General features: G+C 44.5%; 2 protein-coding genes across 2 annotated transcripts in view; one reads left to right on the top strand and one right to left on the bottom strand.

The window, feature by feature from the left end:
• JPT1 (Jupiter microtubule associated homolog 1) overlaps nucleotides 1–6,579 on the top strand; it is a 29,998-nt gene extending 23,419 nt beyond the window's left edge. The window contains exon 5 of the mRNA XM_086762418.1: nucleotides 6,468–6,579. Within this exon, the coding sequence (XP_086618544.1) occupies nucleotides 6,468–6,481 (14 nt within the window). The 3' untranslated portion in view covers nucleotides 6,482–6,579. The remainder of the gene's footprint in view (nucleotides 1–6,467) is intronic.
• SLC16A5 (solute carrier family 16 member 5) lies at nucleotides 6,327–14,391 on the bottom strand. Its single transcript, XM_010130784.1, has 4 exons — nucleotides 14,172–14,391; nucleotides 10,067–10,210; nucleotides 8,248–9,114; nucleotides 6,327–6,568 (listed from the first exon to the last, which is right to left on the bottom strand). Exons 1-4 carry the CDS (start codon nucleotides 14,389–14,391, stop codon nucleotides 6,327–6,329), a joined length of 1,473 nt encoding a protein of 490 aa, XP_010129086.1.
• Between the last annotated feature and the right edge of the window lie 230 nt (nucleotides 14,392–14,621).

A 14,621-nucleotide genomic window follows, 5' to 3' on the forward strand; every position in this document is an offset into this window, starting at 1 on the left:
AAAAATTTCTCCTGCATGTATTTTTTCTGGCTCAGTTTCAATACCACTGTCCTTCCGGGCTCTCCAGAGTTAGCTGTAGCGGTGGATGGACCACGAGGCGCTGCCCGGGCCGTGGCTCTGCCAGGCAAAGGAGTGAACTGGTACTGGGCCAAGCTCCTCGCTAAGTCTGTGTCTCTGGTGGTTCTCTGTGGTAAAATGTGGGATGTGCAGATGGTAAATTGGGCGGTAGAGAGGGTAAGGGTAGGGAGAGATGCTGGAAGGAATAAAGGTTTTAGTTCTGGTTTTAATGCGGGATTGCAACTCATGGGCTAAAGAAGGGCAATGGAAAGAGATCTTCGCCTTTTGTAAAAAGGCAAAAGGATTAGAAGCTGAGGGAAAAGGTGAAAACACAGCACAATAATACAGGGCACAATAAATTACCTGGGGGAAAAGAAATGAAGTGAGGCCAAGGAGGAGTGAATTAAAAGAGCAGCAGGTAATTCCATCCTGTTTGTACAATGCCCTGGTCTAAGCACAAAGCAGAGCAATTACATGATTCTGAACTAGCACTGTTCCAGTGAAATCACTGTGATTATAAGCACTGCAAGTGGATTCAATTGTGGTTCATGTTGTGTAAATATATAAGGTAAAGGTAAACAAAAATCATAAGCTGTGGGGTGGACTCTGCAGAAGTTTGTGTTGCTTTTATTGAAGCAATTCAATGCATGAAGGTTCTTCTGCAGATCAAGTAGGAAACTGACTGTGAGGAGATGCTATCTTTTGTGTTCTTTCAAATGCAGTTGATTTTCATATAAAGCAAATTGAAGATGGACTGATCTGCTAAATATGTGGCATCAGTGACAAGCACGTAGGGCTGATAATCTCTCCTACCACACACCTGGGTATAGTAAAATATCTGCCCGTGACCACATTAAATAGAAGGCTGAGCAAAGCAGCTACACTGAATACAGTAATGCTAAATCTTTTAACTTTGTAATGGTGTGGGAAGACAGAGAATGTGTAAGTGAAGGTATTTCTTTCTGCCTGGTATAAGAGTTTAAGCCAGGGCTGTGCTAGCAACTTCCACTCTTACCACGATTATCAATTACTTTGCACTTCTGAGGTATTTTAGAATGTGTACGTTTACCATGACCAGACTTTGGTTTTTTTTTTGTATTAAACTTTTCCAAGAATTACATTGGCAGAATATCTAAGGTTTTTAAGGATCATGTTCCTGTAATATTTCAGTGTGAACTTCCTGGTGAATGTTTCATTGCAGTAAAGAAAGGTGCTTGTTACAAAAATGTTTATCTTGCAAGGTTAGTGATACTTTAAAAGATAAAGAGAGCAGGAAGGGGTGAGAGAGACATTTATTTCTTGTCAATTTTTCTTGCTCTGCTGGCTCTCAGAGGTTTGTAACCTGGCTGAGGTATTAGTGTTTGCCCACAATTAAAGGTAGCATTATTTTACTGTCTGTAGATATTATAAAAAAAAAACCTGCTTCAAGAGGGGGGGTGTGGTAATTAAGCTGTGGTTGCCTTGTGTAATGGGATGACGTTAGACTAATGAAAGGAACTTTTATTGCTTTATTTTTCTTCTGGGCCTCAAGATTCTTAAGAACTGAGTATTACTGCTCCTGTATGATACCTCAGAGGGGGGAATATTTATTATACTATAGCATGCTCAGTATGCATGGTGCCTTCAGTTATGCTTTACAAAGCTCCTGCTCAAGGCAGCTTGGAGTTCAGGTTGAAAAGGAGAGCTGTGGAACAGGAAAGGAGGGGGGTATTTTTCTCTATTAGAGGAGCTCAGACATCTTATTTACCTGCAGAAACACAGCCTAAAATGTTACCTCTTCTCTCTCCAAATTTTCCCAACTGTGGGTGGTGGAAAAGACCCTTCTGACTTTTGAAGGGTCTGTGGAAAGTAACCAGGGAAGACAACCCTGTTTTCAGACAGCTTAAATTCTGTAAGGCTGCTAGAAAGTTTTTAGTCAACAAGTTGAGAAATGTTAGAATAACATTTCCTTCCCAGAAACATCTCTCTGCCTCTGCAAATAGGTCCCAGGGACCCTGGAAGAATCAAAAAGCAGTTCTATAAAGCACTCTCATAACTTTCTGTCCTAAATGGTCTTGCACTGCTGTGCCCAGATAAGAAGTAGTCAAAATTGAGATTTCTTTGCCATGGTGTAGGAGGAGCTGATCTCTATATGTGTTCATACATATACACCAACTTCAGTTGGTGAGTACCTTTTATTTTCCCCTTCATGTGTCTTGCAAGCATGCATAGGCTATACATTTGCTTCCTCATGAGCCAGCTAGAGCTAAATCTTTGCAGATGGAGTAGTTGGCTCCACAAAGGAGATGCATTGTGTTGCTCCTTCAACTAACCTTTGTTTTCCTGTGATAAATTTTGATGGGTTGTAGCTTACACCGTATCTTGCCTGGTTTGCCCTGGACATTTGTAGCAGCGGGAGGATTTGGGACAATATGACACCAGTTTTCTGGAAGAAAATAGAAAGAGAATGTAGAAAGGTGAACAGAATTTATAATTTAATTACACACAAGAAAAATGGCAACCTGTTCAGCTGCTTATCTGTTTCATTTGCAATAGCTAGAGAAGTTTGGGACTTGATCTGTTTTCATTGGGTTTTTTTTGAGAGGGGGAAAGCCCCATCTTTTTCCTAGGGACATGCAGCAGTCGTTGTTTTGGTAAGCTGAGAAGCATTAGACCTTGTTTACTTTGTAGTTATGCACCGTGTAAGCATTACACAAGTTAATAAACACATGTGGTGAGAGATTAGATATGTACATCTCCCACTAGTCATCTTATTTAAATATATGTTTGATCAGGAAATGCAAAGCCTACTGGCTTAGTAATCCTAGAGCAGTACTAAAATATAGATACTAGAGTGGTGGGAGCAGGAATCCTTCTGAAGGGCTGATCCTCTTCAACCGTAAAAGCCAGCTGTGAAGCCATTATAATCTCTGAAGACCTTGGAGTCAGTTTTACAGTGTGGGGTGGTTTTGGCTGGTTTGTTTGCTTTGTCTGGGGAGCCCACAGCTCTAATGAAAACTGTGGTTTTGTAGCTAGGAATTTGATGTAACAGTTCTCAAGATAAGCACTACAGTTGAGTTGAAAGTACTTCTTCTGTTTCACTCCTATTTTATGCTTATGTCTTTCTGATGGTTGTAATGTGCTGAGTAATCTCCATCTCCTATGCTTTGTGAGCTCTCTTCTTCTGTCAGATCAGGAATGATACAGAATATAAACAGTTTACAACTTGAGCTGATGCTGAGGGAGGCTGGAGGTTAATGCAGCTCTAATCTGCATCCCGACGAAGAACAAGTTGGGCAAAAAGGCCAGGAGGCCCGTGTGGATGAGCAAGAAGCTCCTGAACCAACTGAAATTAAAAAAGGAAGCCTATAGAGGGTGGAAACGGAGACAGGTAGCCTGGGAGGTCTACAAAGAGGCTGCGTGAGTGGCCAGGGATAAGGTAAGGAAGGCCAAAGCCCTGGCAGAACTGAATCTGGCCAGGGATATAAAATGCAACAAGAAGAGCTTCTATAGGTATGTAGGGGATAAAAGAAAGTCCAAGGAGAATGTAGGTCCCCTCCAGAAGGGAACTGGTTACCCAGGACATGGAGAAGGCTGAGGTACTCAAAGACTTTCTTGCCTCAGTCTTCACCGATAAGAGTTCTTGTCCCACCACCCAAGCTGTAGAAGGCACAAGCAGGGACTGCGAGGATGAAGAACCGCCCACTGTACTGGAAGAGCAGGTTCGGGAACATCTGAGGAACCTAAAGGTGCACAAGTCCATGGGACCTGATGAGATCCATCCACGGGTCCTGAGGGAACTGGCAGATGAAGTTGCCAAGCCACTGGCCATCGTATTTGAGAAGTCTTGGCGGTTTGGTGAGGTCCCCGATGACTGGAAGAGAGGGAACATAACCCCAATTTTTAAAAAGGGGAACAAGGAGGACCCGGGTAACTCCAGGCCGGTCAGCCTCACCTCTGTGCCTGGCAAGGTCATGGAGCAGATTCTCCTGGAAACCATGCTAAGGCACATGGAGAGCAAGGAGGTGGTTGGTGACAGCCAACAGGGCTTCACCAAGGGCAGATAGTGCCTGACCAATTTGGTGGCCTTCTATGACGGGGTGACAGCATCGGTGGACAAGGGACGAGCCACTGACATCATCTACCTGGACTTGTGCAAGGCTTTTGACACTGTCCTGCACGACATCCTTCTCTCTAAACTGGAGAGACAGGGTTTGATGGACGGACCACTCGGTGGATAAGGAGTTGGTTGGATGGCCGCACTCAGAGAGTGGTGGTTAATGGCTCAATGTCCATGTGGAGACTGGTCACGAGCGGCGTCCCTCAGGGGTCCGTGCTGGGCCCGGCCCTGTTCAACATCTTTGTCGGCGACATGGACAGTGGGATAGAGTGCACCCTCAGCAAGTTCGCTGATGACACCAAGTTGTGTGGTGCCGTTGACGCGCTGGAGGGGAGGGATGGCATCCAGAGGGACCTTGACAGGCTGGAGAGGTGGGCCCGTGCCAACCTCATGAAGTTCAACCAGGCCAAGTGCAAGGTCCTGCACCTGGGTCATGGCAATCCCAGGCACAAATCCAGGCTGGGCGGGGAATGGATGGAGAGCAGCCCTGAGGAGAAGGACTTGGGAGTGCTGGTGGATGAGAAGCTCAACATGAGCCGGCAACGTGCCCTTGCGGCCCAGAAGGCCAACCGCATCCTGGGCTGCATCAAGAGGAGCGTGGCCAGCAGGTCGAGGGAGGTGATTCTCCCCCTCTGCTCTGCCCTGGTGAGACCCCACCTGGAGTACTGTGTCCAGTTCTGGAGCCCCCAACACAAGAAGGACATGGACCAGTTGAAGAAGGTCCAGAGGAGGGCCACGAAGATGATAAAAGGGCTGGAGCACCTCTCTTATGAGGACAGGCTGAGAGAGTTGGGGCTGTTCAGCCTGGGGAAGAGAAGGCTCCGGGGAGACCTGATAGCGGTCTTCCAGTGCCTAAAGGGGGCCTATAAGAAAGATGGGGAGAGGCTGTTTAGTAGGGCCTGTTGCGATAGGACAAGGAGTAATGGTTTTAAAATAGTGGGGGGTAGATTTAGATTGGATATTAGGAAAAAATTTTTTACAATGCGAGTTATAGAACACTGGGACAGGTTGCCCAGAGAGGTGGTGGGTGCCCCATCCCTGGAAACATTCCAGGCCAGGTTGGCCGGGGCTCTGAGCAACCTGATCTGGTTGGAGATGTCCCTGCTCCTTGCAGGGTGGTTGGACTGGATGACCTTTGAAGGTCCCTTCCAACCCTAACCATTCTATGATTCTATGATTCTATGAATCTAAGTACTTACAAACATAACTCCCATGAGTGTAGCAAGAAAAGCCACTTAAGGCTCTCTGGATATGAAAGTCACTAACACTGACTCTTCTCAGTATACTTTTCCCCACACATTTCCTTTTAAGTTATGCTTGTGCTTGTAAGAAATGTAAGTTACGCTTGTGTAAACTTCTCTATGATGAAAATGCTGGTGGAATTAAGCTTGAGAATCTAAGACTAAAAAGCTAAATTAATTTATGCAAGGGGCAACTACAGTGGCTTTCAATTTGGCCCTATATAAAGATGGATACACTTATTCTCAGGTCTAGTATAACACCTTCCCTCTGTGCCCTTCTTGGCATGAAGAACTCTTGTATATACCTCATAGGAGAAAATACTTGATCTTACTAGAAACTTGGCTGAGTTCTACAACCCACACAGCAACCTCCAAATAATATTTAGAGATGTAGAAAATAATAACACACTTCCTATGGAAAGTGTTTGTCTTGCCACCCTCACCATGGGAAGCCAGCAGGAAACTCCATATAAGTCTGCACCAAAATTGCATGTTCAGACTAGGCAATAATACTTCTTTGTGAAAGAACTACTATTGTGCATAGCCATTAATACATATTGTCCAGTGCTACCAACTGAAATGTACATGTGACATTCCAGTGACTTCTTAAAGGCACTGACTTAAAACAATGGAACTGACATAGTTTTTGTCTCTCAGCACCAGTTACCATGGCTGTTATCCCATGGTTTGCTTTAGGAAAGCACAGTTCTCTTTGTCCTTTGGCTGACGCTGGGTCCTGGGCTCAGCCTGTGATCTGGATGGCTTACGTGGAGTCTGACACGGCCCATGGAGTGGAAGTGCAGGGCAGAAGGATGACAACAGTTGTGGAAAGCAGATGCTTATTTTCTCATCTGCCATCAGTGCTGGGCCTTGTGTAGTTTTGTACAGGCCACATAATTGTTTGTATTCCTCTTTTTTTTTGCTTCTTTTCATATGCTTGTGATGTACATGACTGCTGGAGGGGATTGACTTTCAGACTGTGGTTCAGTTGGCATTTCATTGTACTGATACGTGGAGGGATTATCCAAAGGTACTTTTGAAGCCTCTTTCAATTTGTTTTTATTTTCCAGAGCGTAGAAGCTGAACCCCATGAATAATGCAGCTGATATGAGGAAGAAAGTGGAGTTGTAGAAGACATAGTGGAAATCACGAGTTATGTCCACCAGGAGACCTGCAATAGAAGTCACAGCTTAGTTGTCAAGCAGATGCATACTAAAAGCAACTGAGTGACATTTACATAAACGTTAAACCTAAATCATCCATCAAATTGCCATATTCAAAAGATAAGCATTCACAATTGAGTTAAGTTCTTTTCTGTAAATTCTAGGGTTTTGTTTGGTGGTTTTTTTTTTTGTAGTCACTGCTCAGATGATGTTTCTGCTTCTGTATAAACTATAACTTATATAACTTATAACTTCTATAAACTATTTCTCAATCCATAGAAAAATTAGGAAAGAAAGGAATTTGTAACTTTTCTCCAATCTGCTGATTCATTTTGTTTACTCAGCAGAGGACCCCTGTGCCACTGGATTTTGTAATGAATGACCCTGTTACATCCCAGGTCAGAAAACAGAACAAATAAACAGAGAAATCTCTCAAAAATCTATGTGTTTGTGTCTCTAAACTGAAAACTGGTCTCTTGATGGTGTGTAATCGGGGAGAGGAAAATTCACAGCGTAGCAAGCGTTATGACTAACATTAAGTGCCTCAATATAAAACATTTAGAAGCAGGATGTATCAAATGAGTAATTTAACACTAATGTTAGAGATGGAGAGGTGGTATTCAGGTCAAATATGTTATGCCTTCTCTATAAGCTGCTAATTTATCTGGAAATACTGGAATAATGTTTGTTTACCTGTATTCTTCAGTAAAGATTGATGATGTTTCTTTTCAAAGTGCTCTTTTCTTTGGCAGATTTTAGGACTACCAATAGAAATGGAGCTTCTTTTACTGTACTTTGTTTTGCCCTTCTGCCACTCCTGTCAGAGGTGTCCAAGAAAAGACCTTTTTTTGCACTTTGAGAAAAGTGACTGACACACTAATACCAGGGAATACCATGGAATATGGTGCATGTTATCATCTCATTCTTAGAAAAGACATTATTTTCCTGCTGAATGCCACACAATTCATTGTCTGGAGAAGAGAACTAAAGCCTGAATTGAGGATTCATTCTCAGGTTCACATTTCTTGTTTGTTAGTCTTCCGAATTTGCTGCTGTACTGCAGCAGTGATCTTGGACAGATCACTTAGTGGCATCTGGAGGGAACTGTGAAATCTGTGAATAATTTTTTGGATTTGGAGTTTTAACTAGCTCCTTTCTTGTCTCCACAGAAAAATGAATAGACTCTAGAACTCAGAAAAAAGAGTGAACGGAAGCTGGTACTGTAAGGCTCTTGAATAATGCAGGACTGGTAATAATTCTGATCACAGTTAATTTGTTTAATGGGATGTTCACAATTCCTTGAGGCTTCACAGATAAAACAATGCAAACTGGCAAAGCAGTGAAAGTGTTCATAGACAGCAAGATCCTACCACAGGAATTCCTCTGCCTTTCACTGAAAAGAAGCTCTCCTTACTCGCATGCCTATCAAAGCTGCCTACCAAAAGGCAGGTAAATTTCTCACTGTCTGCTGTTGCTGCCGTGACACTTGGGCAGCTGCAGAAATTACCCTCCTTCAGCTCTGAGAAGGGGCTGATCATTCCTTTCCAAATCCATTCTATATTGGTCCCTTTGCATAACTCACTTGCCTGCATGTGTTTGGAAACTCCTTCATTTCTCCTCTTTATGCTCCCAAACACTTGTCACTAGTGTCTAAACAACCAGTTTTTCCTCAGCCTGCTTCTCTCACCTGTGAGAGGGGGCCCAATGAGGAGCGTGATACTCTCCAGGATGGTGAAGAGCCCTAGAGCACTTGAGAACCTGTCCATGTCCACTACATCCATCAGCACCTGGAAAGTGAGTGCCCCGATGCCACTCATGGCTATACTAAGGATGACGCAGTAGATGATGAGCACGCTGAACTCAGCTGAAATGACACAAATGAAATTGCTCAGCCCGCAGAGGAGCACCGCCAGGCTGAACAGGTAGATACGTCTTCCTGTGAAGACTCTGTGTCCTGAGAGCAGCCCTGTCAAAGGGCGTACGAAGATGTTGATCAACCCAATAACGGAGATGAGAAGGGCTGCCCTGCGTTCCTCTACCCCATTCTGGATAGCATAAGGCACAAGGTAGACGTGGGGTAGTGCAAACCCCATCATCATCCAGGTCACTCCAATAGTGTAAATCTGGTAACCTTTGTTTTGACAGAAGATGTCAAAAGCCAGGTACTTCTGCAGCATCTGGAAGCATGTAGTCCTTCTGGGTTGCTGCTTGAGCTTGGGGTGGGGAGAAGATGCTCCATTGGACCGCTGTGCCTCTTCTGCTTTTTTCCCTGGCTCCTCTCCAGGCTTGGGTGTCTGCAGTAGTGCCCCTGATGCAAGCTGTACTGGTCTCATGATGGCTCCACAAACACAGCAGTTCAATAGTATTCCTCCAAAGATAAGAAAAGTGTTTCTCCAGCCCATTTCATCCAGCAAGTACTGAGAAAGCAGCGGCCACAGCGTGAAACCGAGAGAGACGCCAGTGGATGCCATGGCATTGGCCAGCGTTCGCCACCGTACAAAGTAGTAGCCCAGCACAGTCACTCCTGCCTGGAAGCTGAAACACGATCCCAGACCTAAAGGTAAGAATAAAAGAGAAAATAACAGCGCATGATCCTTCTGTGTTGTGTTAAAGGGTGAAAAGAATCCCACAGATGACCTCACCTGCCAGGCTGCACAGCCCCCAGTGATTAATACTCAGAAACTCCACACAAGGGATGAAGATGTTTTGCATAAATTAAACTACTTGTGTTATTGAGTATACTAAATATACTGATATAAGCTGACATTTGTCTGGGGGATGCGGCTGTTCCTAAAATTGTTATGAGATTTGTCATTAAAAACTTGGTTTTTATGTCTGATGCAACAAGCACTGCTGCTTCCCTGACACTTTCATGAGGGCTCAGGGAGTTACTTGTTTTTCTCTGTCTGCAGTGGACACAGCTTACCTTGCAAGATCCAATGGGATTGATCTTAAAGTAACTTGGCTGAAGAAATTAATTTCTTTGTGTTAGAAAAGAGCAAGAGCTGAACAACAGTCACATAGGATAAATATTTGGAAAGGAAAAGTTCTCGTCTGTTACTTCTGTTCAAAACCAGCATGTTCTTTTGTTAGAAAAAAAATATATACACATTTTCCCAGATTGAGTGGTGAAATACAAGCCCAGGGAACTTGAGAAGGACGTTGTCCCAACACATTACATTCCAAGACTGAAAAAACACCTCCCTTCTTCAAAGTGGAAAGACTGAGAAGCTCCCAAAAAGAACAGCTATCTTTGCTCTCGATTTTGCCCTCTGGAGAGCTGTAGCTTTTTTCCAGAGAGGCATTTTCCAGTAAGCTTGGCTGGATGAGGTGTGTTAAAGAGCTGTGAAAGTCTGCCTGCTGTACTGGCTGCACTCTGGGGCTTTTGATTTATCGTATTTCTCAGATTAATGGAAAAATGTGAGCACTTAGTCAGACTCTCACCATTTCCCATCTCTCAAGTTAAGCACAGCAGCTGAGTTTTCCTGCCATTCTTTGGTACTTACCAGTGATGAGGCCAGCTGTTAAGTAAAGCTGGCTGATGGACTGGCAGAAGGAGCTGGACACCATGCCCACTCCGCTGAGCAGGCCTCCCAGCATCACAGCAAACCTGCAGCCAAATCGCTTCACTAAGATGCTACAGAGGGGCCCTGGAAGCAAAGAAGCAAAAGGGAAGCAGTTACAGAGGAAGGAAGTATTTTGTACCTGCTGGATGGCTGCAATTAGCAAATGCTGTAGTCTAGAGGCCCTGAGAATTGTCCCAGCAGCATAATGTAGTAGGGGAGCCAGGAATAGAAAATATATTCCGTGATCCTCCCAAGTGCATAGTCAGCTTGTTAGCTGAGGAGAGGGGTCCTGTGATCTGCTTGGATTTTGGTAATTAAGTAGGATTTTTAAGCTTCCTTGTTACGGATTTCAGTTAAAACTCTTGGAAATGGAACAGAAGGACCTTCAAGTGCAATTCTGTTCTCACATGATATAAATTCTGGGAATGCCTCCAAGTAAGAAATGTTAAGCAGGGTGATATTTCCGCTCTCATTTCACTGTGTGAAATGAGTCTGCCACAAAATCTCCTAAATTGCCCTTTGTGTCCTGCTACCTAGGTGAAACTCTTTGCAAGAGAAGGCACGTTGTCTGTGAAACAGATCAAGAATGGTAGAAAAATAGATGTCATTGAGGAGGATTATTTGAAAATGCCTGGAGAGTCATGTCTGCATGGGAATCAATCTAAGCTTCAGGCAGTGGCATCCAAGCTGCAGCTGTCCTGCAAGTCATCTTCCCCAGGAAAATAATAAGACGTTATTGTCAGCACAGCTCTTTGGCAGCCTGTCCTGGCATACCTGGCGGGGGTACATAGATATAACTCTGTCCACTTCCAGGAGGGTGCAAGCCTAGGAGCAGATTATGCACATCCCAGTTCCGACTCCCACACCTCCAGTGCAAACAGCACAGAGAGGGGAGCGAGGCCTCGGTACTTTCAGTGGACAGAAGCCTGGGTTTTATTGTGCACGTACATTGCTGGCAGGCTTTACTAGGAAAGAGTTATGTTATTTAATAAAAAAAAGTAATGAACAAATAAGCATGAAGGTCTGTGTTTAAGGTCAGTTAATTCTTTAATTTTCATAAACTTTTGGTGAATTCCATGAGAGTGGTAAATTACCAGTTTGTTAATGTCATTTAGCTTCCTTCATTTTGGGGTAGGAAAAGATTAGCTCAGACCTGCAGACCTTCGGTGGGAAACATGCTTCTCTCTGCATGCTGTAGTAGAAGAGGATCTGAAGGTACAGTTTCTTTTTCTGTTCCTTTGAGAATCCTCAAGGTTTTCCAGGTTTTATTATTTTTTTCCCCTCTTCTGAATACTTAAGGTTATATAAGCAAATGCAAAGTGACGGCAAGCTTCAGAATTATGAGTCAATCAGTGTATGGAGAAAAAACCTGCGGCATATTTGTGACTTAAATCAACATCTGGTTTGAAATAAAATCCACATAGTCAAGTGAACAGTGGAACATTATTAAAATTAGGACTGCAGCTGTCTGTATTTTGGTCTGCTTGGGAGATTTTCATGTCAGACTTCAACTGGCCTTTGAAAAACTATTCCGCAAATTGGTGACTGGATTATTTTTCCTCCTGCTGAAGATGTTAAGGACAGTACTCCTGTTTGACCAACCCAAGTAGCCAGAAGTCATAAATTGGACACTCCAAAATAACCAGATTGGCTCTAAAAAATGTTAAGGGTTTTTAATTATTTGTTCCCATTAACTTGCTTTCTAGGTTTCAAACGTTATGTCTCCATTGCCTGGGGCTTTTGTGCTTTCCTTTGCAAAAATAATTCCAACAAAAGTACTGCATTTGTATGAGTGCAATTCAGAGAGTAATGTGTGCCTGAATATGTAGGAACGGGAACTTGTAAGAGCCTGGGCTCTTGCATTTCCCCTTTTGGAGATGGCTGTAGGATCCTGAGATCTCTCAAAAGATTCTTATTACAAAATTGCGTTTACTTGGGAACATAGCATGAGTAATGAGATATGTTTGGCTTAATAAGTTACGAGCTATTGTTTGCACTGTGCCCTTCCCCATGTCCTTCCATAGCCCTGCTGAGCAGAGAGGTTAGCTCTCCTGCATGAGACCTTCTCACTCCACTGACCACTCTGAGGATGGGCTGCTCTGTCCATTTCCCTTCCTGTTTCCCAATTTTTGCACAAATATTTTATTTCCCTCTTCAGTTCCTCTGAATTAAAAAGAATAAAGGAGAAAAAAAGAGACAAGCACCTTTAAGAGACACTGGTGATACAGCAGAATGCAATTTTGGAAAGGGCTTAAGTGCCAAGGTGATGGATGTAACTGGAAAGCCTGAATCAAAGAGAGCCTGGCCCACCGCAAAGGAGGTCAGAAACTGTTGCTAAAGCCATACATGCTTGGCCTGAGAGGAAGTCTTTTACTTCTGTTTTTTTTTTCATAGGGGTTTGTTGTTGTTTTTTTTTTTTTTCCCTGGCTTATGCTTGTGTTACAAGCACTCCTCTGCTGTAACAGCCTGCAGAGACATAACTGGTGAGCAAAGTAACAACTCTCTTGTAATTCACTGGCTAGGCCCTAACAAATTCTGTTAGTGAATATAATTAACATGAGGCTATTCTTTCCTTGTCTAATTTATAACTCTTTGATCTATTTATTGGCTGTCTTTGTATAACCTTTTACTGTGGTTCCAGCCTCTTACAAAACAATTAACTTCTTTCAAGAAGATAGGATAATTGATTTTTTTCTTATGGATACTGCCAGACTTGTCCTTCCTGGACATGTTGGGACTGAGCTGCTTCTGAGACCATTTCCTAAAGCTAGTAGATCCCATTTGACTCCTTCCCAATAACCACAGCAGGACCACAGAGGATGGAAGGCAGCACAGGGAATGCCCAGCAGTTTCCAAAATCAAAGCCCCAAGGACACCGCTCTCTTTCTGCTGGCCTTCAGTGATAATTCCTTGTGTTGCTTCCCGTGACATCTTTTTCTATCTGTACCTTGCAATTCTGGACCCAATTGCTTTTGCTAAGGTGCAGACTCTCCTCTGTCAGGTGGCTGTCAGCCAAGCCCTGCACAGGAGAGACTGAGCCTCCCACAGCCTTCACACCAGCATGACTCAGGGCTCTGCTTTTTTTTTTTTTCTTCATACTATTGTGTCACCTTTCACCATTATTGGAAGGGGGCAGGTAGCAACTCAGGGAGCACTCAGATAACATGGGTGTCACTGGATACCTTGCTTCTTTTACCTATTGGGGTTAGGGTAGTCTCTTTATGAAATAAGCCATGGGAGTTGCACAAGGAGGGGTCAGCTGCTACATGGACCACTCACTGGGAAGTCCTTGAGCTGCTGGGGATTTGTTTTTCTCTTCTGTGCAGAAATATCCATCTGGGTGGGGGATCTGGGGGCCCTGTCCTGTGCAGCTCCCACATTTTCTTTGGGGGTTGGGAAACAGTGATTCATTCCATTATCCACAAAGCACAGCACTCATTCCACCCCCCTTCACCTGGAGAGTGCCTCCTGACCCACAATCTGCATTAATCCAGCTATGCTCGCATCCAGCCTGATGCCTGCTTGGGTGTGCACTCTATGCCACTGCCTAAAGAGTTGCTTTTAACAGTCTGCCTCAGCCAGCAGCTTGGATGAGCTTGGCTTGTGGCATCTTTTCAGCTGTGAAGAACACGGTTGTCATGTCGCACATGGAAGAATATGTGCTCCTGTGGATGGAACGTGAATCAAGAAAGCACCCGACCTCCAGTGCTAACTGCCAGCTTAGTCAAAGAGCTGCTATGAATTAAGTTCTCACTTGTCTGGAGAAGCTGGGCTGAGAAAGGTATTTGCCTTCTTTGACCAAGGGTCTTGGTTGTCTCTTAGAGTGGCAAAAGGGAGCTTGGTATCTGTGGACACTTGGCTTTGGACTGTGAGATCAAGGTGGCTGGGAGATGCTGTGCACTACCGATCAGCCAGTCTGCTCAGACCTCCCAGTCCATTCCACCCTCCAGCTTCATGAAGTGTTAAAAGCACCCTTTTTAGGGCCCCTCATCAGAAACACAACCACAGGAGGTGGTGGAGGGCATTCCCTGTAGCCCTTACTTACCGCCTCCATGCAGCACGGCCACCATGATGGACGGGAACCATGATGTCTTGCTATTGCTGGCCTGGAACTCACGCTGGAGGTCCGTGAAAAAGACGCCAATGCAGGCGGAGAAGCCCAGCGTCAGCCCCTGCAGCAGCACTGCGGCGACCAGGACCACCCATGCCCATCCCCGGTCCTGAGCCTTGGCGGCTTCATGTGCTCCTGCTCCTTCCTGGGACATGACAGCTTCTTTTGCCTCCTAAGCCAGTCTGCTGAGGGATGCAGCTATGATGCAACCCTCAGCCCAGCAAACGGCCCTACAGAGAAGGGCTGGTGGTATTCCTGAGCTCAGAGGCACTGGTACATCCCACGCCTTTTGCAGCAGACACTCTAGACTTGCTCTGCATTTCTTCCAGTACCTCCTTTCCTTCTCACTACAGGATCCTGGCAACAGATTGCCTGAGAAACAGC

Source organism: Chlamydotis macqueenii, chromosome 18 (assembly GCF_036417535.1).
Source record: "Chlamydotis macqueenii isolate bChlMac1 chromosome 18, bChlMac1.mat, whole genome shotgun sequence".
Taxonomy (NCBI): Eukaryota; Metazoa; Chordata; class Aves; order Otidiformes; family Otididae; genus Chlamydotis; species Chlamydotis macqueenii.